The 17,962-nt window shown below is 34.3% G+C and overlaps 2 protein-coding genes across 2 annotated transcripts; one reads left to right on the plus strand and one right to left on the minus strand.

Annotated features, from left to right (window-relative positions):
• The first annotated feature begins 837 nt into the window (after positions 1-837).
• LOC109677261 (olfactory receptor 8B3-like) lies at positions 838-4,512 on the plus strand. Its single transcript, XM_020153341.2, has 2 exons — positions 838-956; positions 3,567-4,512. The coding sequence occupies exons 1-2, from the start codon at positions 838-840 to the stop codon at positions 4,510-4,512; spliced, it is 1,065 nt and encodes a 354-aa protein (XP_020008930.2).
• A 4,515-nt stretch (positions 4,513-9,027) lies between these two features.
• On the minus strand, positions 9,028-17,041 carry LOC141418497 (olfactory receptor 8B3-like). The gene is made up of 2 exons (XM_074059277.1): positions 16,119-17,041; positions 9,028-9,064 (listed from the first exon to the last, which is right to left on the minus strand). The coding sequence occupies exons 1-2, from the start codon at positions 17,030-17,032 to the stop codon at positions 9,028-9,030; spliced, it is 951 nt and encodes a 316-aa protein (XP_073915378.1). The 5' UTR covers positions 17,033-17,041.
• Between the last annotated feature and the right edge of the window lie 921 nt (positions 17,042-17,962).

Raw genomic sequence — 17,962 nt, forward strand, 5'->3', positions numbered from 1 at the left:
TTTGTCAATTAATTAATTGGCTTTTTAGTTATTCTGGAGTTTGTTTTTTTGAGCTCAACAAATTTGCTAGTTTCTAATTGGATTATTAGTTCTTTTGGGTTCACTTTTGTGAACTCTTTGTATATTCTTGTTATTAATCCCTGGCAAAGATTTTCTCCCATTCTCTAGGTTTCCTTGGATGTGAAACTGCTTTTTAATTTGATGCACTCTCACTTCAAGTCTTGCTTTTATTTCCAGAGCTATTGATGTCTTATTCTAGGTTGGGGTGGATGTATCTTTCATTACCACTCAGTATATAGTAGCAACAAAGTCATTAAATTAAAAATAAGCCAGATATATACATGTAGTAAAAATAATTGGAAATATCAGCTACATACTCAGTAGGGTTGTTGAAGAAATGGACTAGGATTTTTATAGGGAAAACTAGGGGTTTACAAATTATTAAATATACATACATATATATACATGTATTGTATATATGTTGTATAATATACAGAAGGGGTGGAAGCAGAAAAGAATATATAGCAAGATAGAAAAAGGGAGGATAAGTAAATGGGATCAATGTATAACAAGTAATAGTGTAAGAGAGAACAGTATAACAGTTGCATAGAATGAGACGCTGGGGAGAGGGGAAAAAAGAAAGAATAACCAATAACCACTGTGTATGTTTTCATGCTAGATACAGATTGGATCCTGTTAGGGCATCAGGTGTCTTACTCCAATCTATGACCCTCAGAGGTTGGTCTATGTTTCTGCTGTGTTTGCTACTGGTTCCCACTAGGCGTGGACCTACTTTTGATTCCCCTCAAGGTGCAGCCTGGCCATTGTGGTCTGGTAATGTTCATGTGTGGGGCAGCAACTCTGGGATGCAGGTCAGCTTTGGGCACTGTGGCAGCAGCTCTAGGGGGTGGAGATAGGCATCTGTGGGAGCATAACAACTGGTCCATCTGGGCAGGGTAAGGGAGGGTGGCTCAGGGGAAATGTGTTGCTCACTCCACTCTTGTACATTCAGGTGAAGGTATTGGGGTGGGGGTTCCAAGACCTGGGTGAGTCTGAGTGCTCCCCTGGAAGCCTTCACTCTTCATTAAAGTGCACTGGACAGGTGGTCCACTCAGGGAGCAATTCTGGCATGTGGCTGCACTCTCCACCTATGGATTTTTATTTGTGGATCTGAGCCTAACTACTCACCAAATTTCTGGGTCTGCATTGAACTTTAATATGGTCTTTTGGTTAATTAGTGGAGTTGGAGAAGTCTTTGGGATTTGGAGATGTTTTATAAAATGCAGGGTTCCTGCTCTTTCCATTTGAGAGGCTTGTTTTTCAGATATCTCCTGAGTAGACTCCCCTCCACACTCAGGTGAGTGAGTTAGGCTGCACATGGAGTCCAAACTGTGGTGTCTGCTTGCTTGGCAGGATGCAAACATCCTGTCTTACACTTTATTTATGTAGAGTGCCAGTTCTTATGCTGTAAAGTCTCCCAGAAAGAGGGCTTTTCTCTTCTTTTGTTAGGACCTGCATTAGGAGTATTATTTCCTTCTCTATCACTTTGCTTAACAACTTGCATTACAGTCTTTTGTCTCTTTTATAGATCTACAGTCCAATATTACTGGATTACCAATGGTCTCTGAGTACTCTTTACTGGTACCCTCCCTTTTCATTCTAAACCACGAGCCTTCCTTTGTAGCCAAATATTTGAAGTTTTATTTCATATTCATGGAGACACAGGTGGGTGGCTCAAATCCAGTTTTGTTTTTGAAAAATTACATTTATTTTTTATAGATGCATAGAAATACAAAAATTACACAAATTTATGGAGTTCTGTGTGATGTTTTGGTACATATATGTATTGTGTAATGTTCAATTACTTCTTTAAAAATTTAAAATAAGGAAATAAGAAAGCCTGGAAATATTATCACTAAAATTATGGGAACAAAGAGAGAAAGAACCAAAACAACAAAATTCCCTTAAGAGATCAAAGTGATGGGGAGATGGGAGTTTAAAATTGGCTCATGCATGGAGGATGTAAAATCCCTAAAGAGAATGGAAAACCTGACCAAACTATTGAGTCTCCAAGGAACTTAAGACACACCATGGGCTAGTATGTAAACACGGTCACCCCATTTCCTCTTTATTCATGAAATCTACTCCTAGGCTAAAAACTGAACAAGTTTCTCCCTGGCTTTCAACAGAGAGTACTATGTCATTAAATTCATGTAAAATCATTTGGTCTCCTCAACTGGAAAAAGTGAAATAACAAGGGCTGTTTGTCATTACAAATGATGGCCATAGCTTAGGAAAATTTCTAGGGTATATAAGAAATTAAATTTTTGATGCTTCTTCTGTTAGGAACAAAGGAACCAAAGCCTTAGAGTTTGATATTGCCCTATAATGGGTTAATAACAATGATAAAGAAGCCCCAGACTTTTCTGTCCAAGTAGGGTAAGTTTTGAAATCTATATTAATGTCTTAACTTTTACTTAACACCTCTATTGAAATACCATTACCATGGAAACTGGTGGATAGAAGGTACACAACTTTATGTTTTGATAAACATACTCATCCTGAAATTATGCCACAACCATGGAGCTAATCAGCATATCAATTACCTATGTAGTCACCTTTTCCTGTGTTTTTTGTATACTTACTTAAATATAGTAAAAAGAAAATTTTAAAAAGTACCCTCTTAGCAAATTACAGATATACAATACAGTATTATTACCTATGCTTACATATACATGATATTTCCAGAACTTAATCGTATTGCATAATTGAATCTTTTTTTACCTTTTGGCCAAAATTATAAGTTTCTTTCTCCCACTAACTATGGCTACCAACACTCTACTTTGCTTATGTAAATATATATGCTTTAAATTGCACATATATGTGAGGTAATGTATGCAGTATTTCTCATTCATTTCCTTCCTAATTATGTTTAGCATAGTGTCCTCATGTTTTAAGATGATTTCCTGGGTTCTAAGGCATACCATTTTTGTTCAATTTTGTAAAATCAGAAGAATCAAGTGAAATGGTGGAAAAAATCTCTTTGAAAAGGGAGCCAAAAATGTGTAAAGATTCAGTAAACTGTACAGAACTCACACTCTTCCACAGTTATGAGTTTCTGTGACATGGGACCATAAGTTTACCATTCCTAGATTCTGATTCTATTGTTCTAAATTGGAAACAGTGTTCATGAATCCAACACTACCAGAGTCTGATCTGCTTTGGAGACCAGCACCAGGTTGCTAAGGCTTATGCTTCTAATTTTACCAGTAAGAGGGGACTGAAGCAAATGAAGAGATGAGGAGAGGAGAGAAGGGCAGTCCTATTCTGGTCAAGCCTCTTGTCACTTCTCTGTTCATTTTAGTTATTTATTTTTTGTAAGACTCTAATATGAAGAATGTAATGTCACTGAATATCATGGTAGAATGAAAGAAAGATGCTAGTTATAGTTATAGTCAGGCTGATCAACTTCAGCCATTCCCAGCATCATTTCAAACTTGTGGGAAAAGATATTGTTAAAAATTTTGAGTTATCCTCTAATGTCATGCTATTTCATGTTCCTACAGATTCTCCTACATAAAAATCAGCCATGAAAACAACACTTTGGTGACTGAATTCATTCTGGGGAGCTTAATAGATCAGCCTGAACTCCAAATACCCCTGTTCTTCCTATTTTTAGTATTGTATCTGGTCACTGCTTTGGGGAATTTTGGTTTGAGAATTTTAATTGTGCTGAATTCACATTTTCACACCCCCATGTACTTTTTCCTCTTTAATTTGTCATTAATAGACCTCTGTCATTCTTCTGTAATAACACACAAAATGCTGATGAAATTTATATTAGGTAAGAATGTTATCTCTTACATGGGATGTATGACCCAGTTATACTTTTTTTGTTTTTTTGTCATTTCTGAATGCTGTGTGCTGACATCAATGGCCTATGATCGCTATGTGGCTACTGCAATCCTCTTTTTGTATAATGTCATCATGTCCCCAAAAGTGTGTTCCTACCTCATAGTTGGTTCCTACTTGATGGCATTTTCTGATGCCATGGTCCACACAGGATTCATTCTGAGACTGATCTTCTGTGATGGAAATGCCATCAACCACTACTTCTGTGATTTCCTCCCTTTGTTCCAGCTTTCCTGCACCAGCACCTATATCAATGAACTTAGTATTCTCATTGTAGGGGATAAAAACATCATTGTGCCCAGTTTTATCATCTTTACCTCTTATGGTTTTATCCTTTCTAGCATCTTCCAAATGAAGTCCACTGAAGGCAGGTTCAAAGCGTTCAGCATCTGCAGTTCCCACATAATTGCTGTATCTCTATTTTTTGGGTCAGATGCCTTTATGTATCTCAAACCCTACTCCTCCTCCTCTGATAAAGGAAAAATATCTTCTGTCTTTTATACTACTGTAGTTCCCATGATGAATCCTTTAATCTACAGCTTGAGGAACAAAGATGTTAAAGTTGCCCTGAGAAAAACCTTAAGCAGGAGAACATTTTGATCAGAAACTCTGTGCTATAACTACAGGCACAGAGATTCTCTGTTTAATTAATAAATTTTGTGGCAGGTTTGTTATCTTATTTCTTTCTTATTGTTAGGTGGTAATGTTGGAAACTTTCTTGTTTCTAATTTTATTAGGTTCTCACTATTCCTCACAATTTACACAATTTCTCATTTTTATACTTTTACTTATTTAAGAATAACATTAAAATGTTACATATTTCTTTTTTTATTTTCATTATGGATTTTATCATAGAAAATAATGAATGTGTGTGCAATTATAAAATAATATAATATTAGGCTAATAATATGCCATTATTCATAACACTTCATAGTTTCCACTTGCAATGCAGCATAAATCAGACAGTCTTGTTTTCCATTCTTTACTGTACCGTGCATGAATATATCATTTTAAAATGCTAGCATTTTACAATGCAGATTGTTGTATGTACACTATTTGGTACAACCCAGTTTGCAGCTGTAAGTTCTATGCAATGAATTTTTTTTGGTCAAATGTGGTATTTCACTTCTAATGATAAACCAGCAACTAAAAGATTATTAATGTAAATTTATTGTAATAACGAAATTCTGACTTTCAGAAAGTAGACTTTCTGTCTATTTTATTATTTTGTTTTTCAAAAATAGGAAATATAAGTTGACATTTTTGCTTTAGAATTTGACCATGCTTTGCTTCTTTAAGGGTTATTGTTGCATTCCTTTTTGGTTCAGGAAAACCATCTTATGTTTCCTTTTCTGGAAAAGAAGGAGCTTATTGGATCAGGCCAGTGGGGAAATTATTAACTCATGTTCAAACTGACTTTTTTTGTGCATGGTATTGCTATGAAGCCCAGGTATTGAAACTTAAGTTAGGAAGAAGGAATTTCAAAAGTAAAAATAATGGGAAAATGTAACCTTATACTTACTCATCTCTTTTGTGGAAGGCATGAGGTATTTGTAGAAATTATAAATTTTTTTTCTGAATATGATACAGGCTTATGTTATTTGCATCTAACAAAAGGTTAAAGACAGGAGGATCTTGAAACAAGTAAATCACCTTTTCCTTTCTTGACTTTCACATGCTATTCCTTTATGGAACTTCAGGTATTAAAGACTAAAATTTCAGCTAAGCTAGCAATGAGAATTTGAAAGTTGTATTTAGTGAATGAAACAAATTCTGGCAAAATCTTTTTGAGAATAGAAGAATGGTTAATTTTCCTCTTGAGAAATTAGGCCAAAAGATGAGGAACCTAAAAGTTCTAAACTGACATAACAAGTGACCTTTAAATATTTCCCAGATAAATGCATTAATGTATAGTATTTTTCCATTTTTTTCTGCTCTCCATTCAGTTTTGAGGTACTGTGAAATTAGCATTTGGACTTGTTGGCTTTTTGGCTTTTTACATGTACAGCTTTGCTAAGTGCTTGATGAAGGTGTGACATGTCCAGTTCTTCTGGCATTAACTTGCTTACTTTTTTTACTCAATGTGATCTGCTTACATAAAAGAGATGAACTAAATTGATAGTTTCTTTTCATTTATTTCTTTACATACTGTCCCTTTTGGTAAAAAGTATTTTCCTTATTGAATAAAAATGTGTTTATAAAAGAAAATAGCATCTGTGATCTTCGGTACTCTGTTAGCATTGTAAGGTGTGTCCACTTCTTATGGACTTCATTACTATTTTTGAACTCGCCAAGACTGTATTAATCCATATTCCTAATCTTTCACTTGAATAATCTAAAAATATAAATAAAATATGTTTTATTTTCAGGAAATCAAAATTCCTTTAAAATTTATTCTCATGCTTTTAGCAGTTTTTTTAATAAAATTCATTTTAAAGGTTTGTAAATGCACTTTGTAAATGTTAAGGACAACAAATTTGAAATGAGGTAGTTTAGCTGATTTAGTTAACTCAATTTATCAATTTGGATTTTGTTTTCATAAATAGGTAACCAGATCTGGGCTTAATGGCTAGCACTTTGTAACAATACTCTGTATGTAACCAGCAGAAATTATTCACAGTCAGAGAAAGATGTGCAGGCAAATTTTTATAATGTCACATAGTAAGTTTCATGCTACATGGAATAAATTCCAAGTGATCATATATTCAAAATAACTCTGAAAACTCATATTGTTGCCATAATATCTTGTTGAGGATCAATATGAGATTTTTTCCACAAATCTGGTACAGTTTATTATCTCTGTCATTGGGACATTTCACTCTTAATGAAGCTGAGCACTAGAAGAAGAGAGTAGTTCATCTTCTGATCTTTGTTTTAAAATAAGGTACCTTTAATTTTTTTTTTTACCTTACAGTGATTTGAACTCAGAGCCTCACATTTGCTAGGGCTCACATCTGCCATTCCTATTTTTTATTGTTTATTCATTTATTCATATGTGCATACATTGTTTGGACCATTTTTCCTCCCTCCCCCCCACAACCTGCCTCACTTCTCCAATTTTGTTGAAAAGACATAAAAGATAATAAGAAACACATAGCATTTTTGTTAGTTTGAGATAAAGGTAGTTATATAGAGAGATTCCTAGCATTACTTCCATGAACAAGAGCAGAAGCTCAAAACATTCAACAAAAGTGTACAGAATGTAACCTTTACAGTTCATATTTCACAATTCTACTGCCTAATTTAGAATGTGTGAATATAGTCTTATTTTACATTGGCCTACAAAAGAAACAGAAACTTGCTGCTCACTGGTGGCTACAGTCAGGGAGAAGGGAGAGGAGAGCCCACTGCCATGAATCTGAGGCCATTCCTACTCTAAGTACATTAACATCTCACAAAGATAGTCATCACGTAGTTGTTAATGCTGTTACAATGGCAATTGAATCTGAACGTGATTTGGGGAGTGGACATTCAAAGCATAGTAAGGTCAGTGTTATTCTTCTTATTAACAATGAATACTTGAAAATTGAAATTTAACAAAAACAGCACCATTTACACAGCACCAAACCCTGGGAAACTTTAGGTTTGAATCTAATAATACATGCACAAGATATATACACTACAAACTAACAATGCTAATGAAAGAAACATAAGCCTATAGACTAAAAAAAAACCTGTGTTTACACATTGCTAAGATGTTTATCATCTCTAAAATGATGTCTATCTACACTCCATGTATTAAATTACAAGCAGGGTATCTTATAAGAAATTCATTCTTAAACATATATGAAAAGCCAAACAAGACTAGGCAGTATAATTTTCCAAAGGAATGAATTTGGACAACCCCAAAACCTGAAATAAAATTGCTGGCTCTATCACAATATAAAACTATGGAATAAAAGCACATACATTCATTTTGACAAAATTCTGAAGGTCATTGTCACAAAATTTCTGAAGCAAATACTACCAAACTGATTTAACAGCATATTTTCCTTAAACATTAAATAATAATGCATCCATGTATCAAAGCATCTTATGGTACATCACAGGGAGAATAAAGGTAGAGCATAAAGAGTAAGAATCACCAATCTTCAGTTTTGCAAGCTCTTTCTCTCTTTTAACCATTATTTGAAGGAAACTCTACCCTTAACTGTTACCATTCAAGAATTTAAATACTCATAGTGACCAGAATAAGGAAAAGCACAGTGCCAAACAATTAACAATTTTTCTTCTACTCTGTTACAATCAGTAGTATTGAAATGATCTTGACTTTAAAATATTTTTTCTGAGCATTCATTTTAGATGTTCTCTGGATCAAGTATTTTTAACGGTTCAAATTTCAAGTCAAAAGTCTAAGATACCTAGATTATCACTAAAACATTTATTTCCAAATGTCCATTCTGTTTTACAGACCCCATACACCTACATTTGTTAATTGTTAGGTAACATTAGCTTAGATTTAATTTTCACAATGTAGCAATATTGGTACACAAAAAATTCTTATTTGACCGCAATTGAAATTTTCAAGTCTTTCTCCTGAGTGCTCAAAGTTCCTTCCCTGCTTTTCTGAGAGTTTTATTCTAAAATATGTAGAGTATTTTTGTTGTAATAAAGCTATAGAAGTAATACATTGTTCCTGTAAGTGGGCCATTGATAGCGCAGTTGGCACTGATAGTAAAGCAAATTTCCACATTTCTATTCAATGCTATGTGTACCTGTCACATTTGTCAAGGCACATTTATTATTTATATCCTCCAGAAATATTTATATAATACACTACAGAAATTGTAGCAAAATTTGGAAAACTGCAAGGCATTCTCTCATAACTTAAATATAGAACTCCCCTGGGACCCAATAATGCCTCCCCTAGGTGTATACCTAAAATCATGGATCCTTGGTGGTGTATCTACAAAGGCATCACAATACTCAGAGCTATGTACATTTCCTCAAATGACATATTTTAGTAGTGTCATAATTTCGCATCTTACATTTAGGTCTCTGATCAATTTGAGAGAGACCTCTCTTTGTTCCATTCTATTACTTTTGCCTTTGCCAAAAATCAGCTGACTGTACTTATATGGGTTCATTTCTGGACTCTCCATTCCATGCAGTTGATCAATATTGTTTCTCTACTATCAAACTGATTTGATTACTACATCTTTATAATCAGTATTAAATTTAGGTAATGTAAATCCTTTATCTTTTGTATTATTTTGACTATTCTAGTTCTTTTGCATGACCATGTAAACTTTAGAATCTTTTTGCTGAAATCCATGAATAACTTGCAGGGATTTTGAATGGGGTTGCATTAAATTTAAATTAGGGAAAAAGCTAACTTCATGACAATATTGGGTCTTCCTATCCATGAACATAGAATATCTCCATTTATTTAGTTTTTCGTGACTGTGAAACTAGCTCTGCACACATGTAAGAAATTCCACTTGGTTTTTGTACATATTTCTCTTTACATATTGTTGAACTCAATTTGGAAATATTTTGTTGAGGACTATTGCATTACGATAACATGAAAGATACTTTTTTACTGTTTCTTCTTTTGTTTTCTTTGTAGTGCTGGGGATTAAACCCATGGCCTCACATATGGTAGGAAAGGGGTCTGCCAATGATCTACCTTTCTAGACCTCAGATTTTGATCTTCAATTTTCTTTTTTTATAATATCTTTGTCTGATTTTGGTATTAGGCTAAAGATGGTCCCATAGAATAAGCCAAGAATTCTACTTCTAAGAAAATTATTTAAAAATTACCTTCTTAAAAGAAAAAAATTTCATCCTTTGCTTAAAGAGATAGTCAGAACTCTATGTCACAATGTCTCAAATTTAATAAAAGGACCAGTCTTCATATCTCTGAGTCTTATTGATAATGATTAAATCACACCATGTGTCCAACAATGGCAAATACTTCTCCTAAGTCAAACTTAAGCCAAGGCCCAACCTACTTTGTACACGTAAATATACCTGTTCTTACAGCACTCATTGTACTTCTAATAAGATGTGGCCACACCCATTTTGAGATTGCATACTAACCTCTCTTTGTTTTGCCTTATCAATAAACCTTCTGTCTCTCCCTCAATGTGTACTAAATTTTTCTTTCTTTTTCTGCAACGTCATAAACCCAATACCAAAAAGCAGAAGCCCTCTCCTTTTTGGAGACAACCTTTGTGAAATTTCAACAGTTTTAGTAACAGTTCTATTCGTATCTTTTGAAAACAATGGGAGGAGCCTGGAATAATTCCTTCATTATATATCTGATAGAATTTAATAACAAAACCATCTTGATCTTGGCCTTTTGTTCTCTGTTTTGGAAAGTTATTATTTTGCTTCAATTTCTCTAATAGCTATAAGCCTGTTCAAATTCTCTATTTCTTCTTGAGTAAGGTTTGACAGATTTTGTCTATGTCATCAAATTTAGTATTCTTTATTATCCTTTCTTGGAAGTACTTGGATTTGATTTCAGGGCCTTGCATTGCTGAGCAAGTGCTCTAGCATTTAGCCAGCTCCCAGACCATTTTTGCTTTTTGGCTTTTTTTTTTTTTTTCAGGTAGGGTGTGGCTTTTTGCTTAGGGCTGGCCTTAGAACATGATTTTACTACCTCTCACTCCCACATAGCTGGGATTATAGGTATGACATCACTCTTGGATGCCTTATAATTATTTTAATGTCCAGGGACTCTGCAGTAATGTAGTTTTCCATTTCCAATATTAGCAATTTGTGTCCTCTTTCTTTTTTCATACTTTAGGATGGTAGATGCTTGGGAATTTTGTAGATCCCAGAGAGCCAACTTTTGTTTTTTTAAATTTTTTCCACGATATCTTCCTTTCTGTTTCCTTATATTGACCTACTTTTATTTTTTATTTTATTCTAGCTTCTTTGGATTTCATTTTATCTGTTTTCCTAATTTTATAAAGTAGTCTCTTAGATTAATTCAGTTCAGATCTTCCTTCTTTTTTGTAGAAAAGTTTTAAGTATATTTTTTGTAGAAAAATAATGAGCATGAATTCAGAAAACGTTTTCTAGACAACATGACTTCTAAAACGTTTTAGCACATTTTTGAGTTATTATACATTCATAATATTAGGGAAGATCATGTGCTAATTCTACACATGTGTACCATGTACTTTGAACAGGTTCACTCCCTCCATCATACTCTCATTTTCTTCCTCTGCCCTGCCCCATCATTCTTCAGTGTTTGGTGGGTGATTAGATTCATTATGCTATCTTACACACATAGATATAGCATGCTTCAGTCCTCTTTACTCCTCAATATTCTTTCCTTTCCCCATCTCTCCTGCTAATCCTCTCCACAAAAATGGATGGAACTGGAGATTGTCATGTTGAGTGAGATAAACTGTTCTCAAAAAATCAAATATGACATGTTCTTTCACATTTGCAAAAACTAGACCTAAAATGATTACAATGATTATGATTATGATGATGATAAATTAATATAAATAACATTCTCCAAAAACTGACACTGACCTAGCATTAGAATTGTTAATTAACAGGTGTAAGTCAAAAATCAGTGAGTGGAAGGGTAAAATTAAGAAATGACCTTCACATGAAAATTCATTTTTTCAATTAAAGTCAGACATTGCTAAATTTAGGGTTGTTTAAGTAAAAACAAAAATTCAGAATCCGTTCTCTTTTTCTTTGTATTATAGAGTCTCTGGGATTTTTACTAATGCTCTTTGGACTAAAATAACGTACTCTAATTTTAAAACACAATCCTTTTTTAAAATCTGATGAATCTCAGTAGTTCTGTAACACTCCCCAAATAATTATAGTGTATGATGAAAATAATTTGATCAAGTCTGGAAGTTACCAACTTACACTTCAAGCAAGCAGACACCACCCAGCAGACACCCATGACTATGACCACTTCACAGCACCAGACAAGGAGCTCAATACAGATAGATACATGGATAGAAAGTACGTAGATAGAAGTATAAAATAGATAGATAGATATATAGATAAATAGAAGATAGATAGATAGATGATAGATAGATCATATCTATGTATCTAAATGATAGATACATAGATACACATATAGTATATATATACATATATATACAATATATGTATATATATTGATATGGATGTAGATATAGATTCCAAGAGAATGATTCAACTCCTGAATGTCTGGTGATGCAGACGAGAGTCCACAAGATTTAGATATATCCAGTTGGCTCCATATGTATCAAAATGTACATACTAGTAGGGAAATCCAAGACAAGACTTATACCTTCTAATATTAGTGGATTAGTAGTGCGCTCCTGCCAGACTAGGCAAGAAAGGACAAGCTTGATAGAATACAAGGTCAACATCACCATTCAGACTCCAAGGATGTGTTTGAACTACCTAGAATGATGACAAATTGTAAAACTTAACTTTACTCTATTTTCTTCTCCATTACCTTGAGGAAGGAGGGAGGAAGGAGGTAGCATTAGAACATTTTGTGATTCATTTTTTTTTTGTTAGTTTTTCATACTCTTAGATGTTTTCTGTGAAAATCATTTTGAGGCAAAACAATCACCTTCTAGTTTCACTTTATTGAGACTGACAAATAGTCCTAAGCAACAATTAAGGAAACATCCACAAATTGGAAATCAGGAAAAGAATTCTCACAGAGGCTTAGGCAGTCAAAAAGTGCTTTGGGGCAGATCTGACCAGCAGGAAAGAGGAAAGGGAAAAGGATGAGGTAAAGTAGCCAGAAGGAGAAAAACATGGATCAAAGGTTAAAATTGCATCCACTGTCAAGCAAATATTCTGAGTTCTGGCAGATAATGATCTTTCACTTTATTTGTTTAATCCACAGACATTTACCTGACATTCCATTCTGCTACACACTACAATTTCCGTAATGAGCTATGTTTCCAAACATAATTTCAAAAGATAGGAACTGACAGTTTATTGATAAAAATTCCAAAGATTTTGGCCTTCGTTGGATAATAAGAAGGCATTTAGAAGTTTAAGGAGTAATTTATATATAAGGATTGTTTCACAATGCGCTTGCCTGAGGAATGCAGAAACAAACTGATAAAAATTTACAGGATCTCAAATTGTTGAAAGGCCAGATGGTATTTTCAATCAAAATCTTCAAGTCAGAGTTTGATCATTGTAGTGTTAATCAACTTTTCACATGTCTCTTCCCCATCCATAATACTAAATACAACTCTTCATATCTAAGGCATTTATTTTGTGTATTTGTTGCTTCCCAGTTCTTATCTTTCATGTTTTGTTTATCTCTGATATTCCCAGAAATCATTTCAAAATGTCCACTTCTAAGACTTTCATAAAGGAAATCAAATTTGAATCCATGGGAAGTTCCCAACGTGTGATCTACTTATAAAATGTTAAAGCATGATGAAATATATACCTTTGTAACCATTTAGGACCATACCATATTTGTTTGTGACATAGAGAACATTGCCACAAATTGCTATGCATTTACTCCATAAAAAATCTGTTATATGTGTTTGTGTTTGTGTATGGGTATGTCTGTGTATCTTCCTCTTTAGATAAATATGAATGGCTAAAGCAATAACAAATTCCTTTTGCTGGATTTAGTAAGAACTTCTTGCTGAGCACTGCCTTTTTCAAGCTGAAACTAAGAATTATCTACCTGAAATGGGAATGCAAAATTTTAAATTGGGATCTGATGACATGCAAGTGAGGTTAAGCAGTTATCTCAAAAAGCCAGAGGCATGAAAGAATTGTGTGTGGTGTCTGTGTCTTTGTGTGCCCCCATGCATGTGTGTGTGTGTGTGTGTGTGTGTGTGTGTGTGTGTGTCTGTGTCTGTGTTTGTGTTTCTGTGTGTACAGGGAATAGTGTAAAGAGGAATGTAGAGGGGAGTTCAACAAAGACGGGTTTGGAGAGAGAAAGAGAAAGGAAAACTCCTTTTACTTCAATTTTCATCAGCTTTTAACCAGACCACTTTCGATTTTGTTTATCCCAAACTAATCTTGAGTAGCATCACCAGCTTGCTTGAGAATGTTTGCATTAAACAAATTCAGGAGGTAATGAAGGAACATTGATTTGGCCCTTTCAAGGATGACTATTTTCTGTTGTTGCCCAGAAAGTCCAAGCTTCGGTTTTGACTTAGAGGCATATCCAGACATTGCTGAATACTGACATTTACTTTATGAACCTTCGTCTGTGACAACCTCAGCAGAATTGTACTTTCTCTCCTATCTTCTTTAGTGATGTATTAAAAATGAAAAGCAATAACACTAGACTGTACACACTAACTACCTGCTTTGATCTCCCTCCGTTTATATTTGCAGTGCTGGAAACCAGGGTCTTGCACATGCCAGGAAGTGCTCTACTACTGAGCTGTGTCCCCAGGCTGTCGTTGAATGAAGACCAAACAGGTATATGCTCCTGAAGGTGCTAAATGAAACGTATGCACTACATTGCCTCTTTTATTCTTGATTACTCTTATGTTTTAAAAATTCCATTCAAATTTTGGTATCATTTTTTGCAAAATAATCTGAAAGCAATTTTTAAAATAAATTAATCTTTTCTGAAATAAAACTGATTTTGGTTGGGGATACAGGCTTAGTAATAGAACAATTGTCTAGCATAAACAAGATCCTGGGTTTGAACTGAAGTAAAACAAGGGAAAAAATAAACTTCTGAAAAGTAAAACTGATTTCTCTTGTGTTTTGTAGCCAATCAAATGAAAGATAAAGAGCCATGTTTAGCCCACTCATGGGGACATTCAGTTAGGGAAAAAAAATGCCAGTTTATACACCGCTCCAATTTCTACACAAGATCACAAATAGCATAAATATTACTATGACATATAGTTTTATTTCATTGAAGAAAGCAATTTTATCAAAAGTATAGAAAGGGGAAAAAAACCTACAAACTACTTCAACCTCTTGTATAAAAGGAAATTGTTGAAGGAAAATCAAGTATGACAATATTGGGTTCAGATAGGAAATGTGTGGTAATTTAAAACTGTAAGTCAAGAATCTAAGTAGGCCGAACATCTGAAAAGGAACTAGGCCAATAGACAGCTGGTGTTAAATGTCAAAGTACATAACTATTGGTTAATTTAGTAAATAGTACAATAATAAAAATATTTCCAATTACATTAGAAAATGTTTAACTATCATTTGATATATTCTATTCAGAATGTTAAAGTAGTCATTTCTTGTCTGTTTCTCAACCCAAAATGTTATTTCAAGAAGATATTGTCACAATTTGAATTATTCACCAAATGTTTCTTTCAAACTTAAATTTCCTATTTTAGTTAATCATCGTCAAACTACACTGATTCAAAATTCCTAGTTTCCCAACAAAAAGACACATCAAAGTGTTTTCCTAAACCATCCAGCAAATAAAGAAGGCAAAATACCTTTTCTAAATGAAATTCATATGTTATGTAGGAACATTTTACAGTCAACGTGAAAAGTGGAAATGTATTCTTACTTTCCGCTTTTACTGAAAAAGAAGAGGAACCTATAAGAGAAACAGTGGTGGAGGTCAAGTCAGATGGGTAAGTGTAGAGTTCTTTAAAAACCTTCACTTTCCCATCCATGCATTAAATACTTATTGAAGTTCTACTTTACAAACTAAATAAGAAAACTCTTTGCCAAAAGAAGTTTAACACATATAGTATACACATAAAAAGTGTGCAGTTCTTGATAGTTTGTTGGACATTCCATACATGTACTTTTTCCCAGTGAAGGATGGAAAAATGAGAATAGAAACCCACTGTCTAATTCATGTGTCCAAAGGCCAGTGGCAAAGAAGTTCCAACTTCCACAGTGACATAAAGTAAACCTAGTAGTACCTGATTTCATTATTGTCAGACCACTGATCATTTTTCCCCAGAAAATGATATTAATATTAATATCATTTAATATTATAATCATCATTTAATATTAATATCATACTAATATTATTGATATTAATAATAAAAATAAGTAAATTACTTTCCTACTAATTTTTGTACAGGAATAAGGCTAGGACAAACAAATTGTGCAAATCCTGAGGAAAAGAAAATACTCTCAATACAAAGGTGATATAAATTATCTAGAGAGGATTCATATATTTTCACTCTAGCAAGAAAGAATGAGGATAGGAAGACTGTCACACAAATATCTGGATTAAATACACTGAATTACATATTCTTTAACTACATGCTGAGAAAGACACTATTTATGATGAGCATTAGAACCACAGGGTTTTTCTCAGGGCAACTTTAACATCTTTGTTCCTTAAGCTGTATATTAAGGGATTCATCAGTGGAACTGTGTTGGTGTAGAAGACAGAAGAGATTTTACCTTCATCCAATGACATGGCAGAAGATGGCTTGAGATACATATATGCACCTGAACCAAAGAACAGGGAAACCGCAATTATGTGGGAACTGCAGGTGCTGAAGGCTTTAGACCTGCCCTCAGTGGAGCTGATGTGAAAGATGCTGGAGAGGATGAAACCATAAGATATAAGAATAGTGAAACTGGGCACAGTGATGTTGATTCCAACCACAATAAAAACCTCAAGTTCATTGACATAGGTGCTGGTACAGGAGAGCTGGAATAAAGGAAGGATGTCACAGAAATAGTGGTTGATTATGTTCACATCACAGAAAGCCAGTGTCAGCATGCAACCAGTGTGGGCCATGCCACCAGAAAAGGCCATCAAGTAGGAACCAAGGATAAGATTGGAACACACTTTAGGGGACATGGCAATGCTATACAGAAGGGATTTACATATGGCCACATAGCGATCATAAGCCATTGATGTCAGCATGTAACATTCAGAAATGGAAAAAAAACTGAAAAAATAAAGCTGGGTCATACATCCCCTGTAAGAGATAACATTCTTCCTAAATATGAAGTTCATTAGCATTTTGGGTGTAAACACAGAAGAATAACAAAGGTCTATGAAGGACAAGTTAAAGAGGAAAAAGTACATAGGGGTATGAAGGTTTGAATTAAGTCCAATTAGAATTACCAAACCCAAATTTCCCAACACAGTGAGCACATACATTACTAGAAACAGAAAGAACAAAGGAAGTTGCAGGTTCGGTTGGTCTGTTAAACCCACCAAAATGAATTCAGTCACAAAAGAGCCATTTTCAGGATCCATTCTTATTTATGGAAGTCTGTGGGCATAGTCACAGAAGGATTACATTAGAGGATAAGTCAGTTATTACGTCAGGGCATAAGTCAGTTCTTGGACTATTTTCTTTACACAGTATTGAACATCACTAGAATTGACTGAGAGTAGTCTAATCTGGACCTATAGAATCTACCTTTACTACTAATATGATGCTGAGTGATGCTGTTTCCCCTTCACTTGAGATTTAACAAATCAAGTATAGTAAGTTACACTACAAAATCTGCCCTACAGATTGCATGCAACAATGACTACAGGAAAACCAAGGGGAAAGGAAGAACACAGATGAGCCAAGACCTTATAACTGGTATTATGGTTCTTGGAAACCTGCTGTTGGCCTCTAATTCACATTAGACATTGACACAGTGGAAACCATAGCACCTTTGTAACAAAAAAATGGAAGAACTGAAGTCTAGTAATTGTTTAATTACCACCCCATGGCATAGAAAAAAACCCTAAATCATGAAGTGAGAATGATCTATCCATGGAGAAGGAATTGCTGACTTAGATCCCACAATCCCTGTACTTAGCATCTCTCAACACTCTCTGCTCTCCCCTGAGTGTCTTTCAGCACTTTCTCTTGGTTTTGAAGACTACATAATATGGAATACATATGGGGAACATCTTAGATTCCTTGAGTTCCACCTAAAGGAAGACAATACAAATGGAATTCAGAAACTCACATTTCTAAATCCACAAACCTTGGTGTTTCTTATTGTTTACTTACCTTGGTGTTTTACAAGGGCAAGTACATATTTTATTTCTAGTATGTACAGCATATTTCTCTGAAGAGATCATAATTTATGATTACAATTTTAAATTCTCTCAGGCACCAGGGAAAATGGTCCTTATTACCATTTCCCCCTTTGTAAGACAGAATAATGACATTGTGCACTTGGT

The sequence above is a fragment of the Castor canadensis genome, chromosome 2, assembly GCF_047511655.1.
Source record: "Castor canadensis chromosome 2, mCasCan1.hap1v2, whole genome shotgun sequence".
Classification (NCBI taxonomy): domain Eukaryota; kingdom Metazoa; phylum Chordata; class Mammalia; order Rodentia; family Castoridae; genus Castor; species Castor canadensis.

Excerpts from the sequence above, each read along its gene's own strand:
- LOC109677261 (XM_020153341.2), top strand. The coding sequence starts at position 838 with ATGTTCATGTGTGGGGCAGCAACTCTGGGATGCAGGTCAGCTTTGGGC. Across the intron at positions 957-3,566 it reads AACTGGTCCATCTGGGCAGG|ATTCTCCTACATAAAAATCA; the intron begins GTAAGGGAGGGT and ends ATGTTCCTACAG.
- LOC141418497 (XM_074059277.1), bottom strand. The coding sequence starts at position 17,032 with ATGGATCCTGAAAATGGCTCTTTTGTGACTGAATTCATTTTGGTGGGT. Across the intron at positions 9,065-16,118 it reads GTTGCCCTGAGAAAAACCCT|TAATCAAATCAGTTTGATAG; the intron begins GTGGTTCTAATG and ends ATAAAGATGTAG.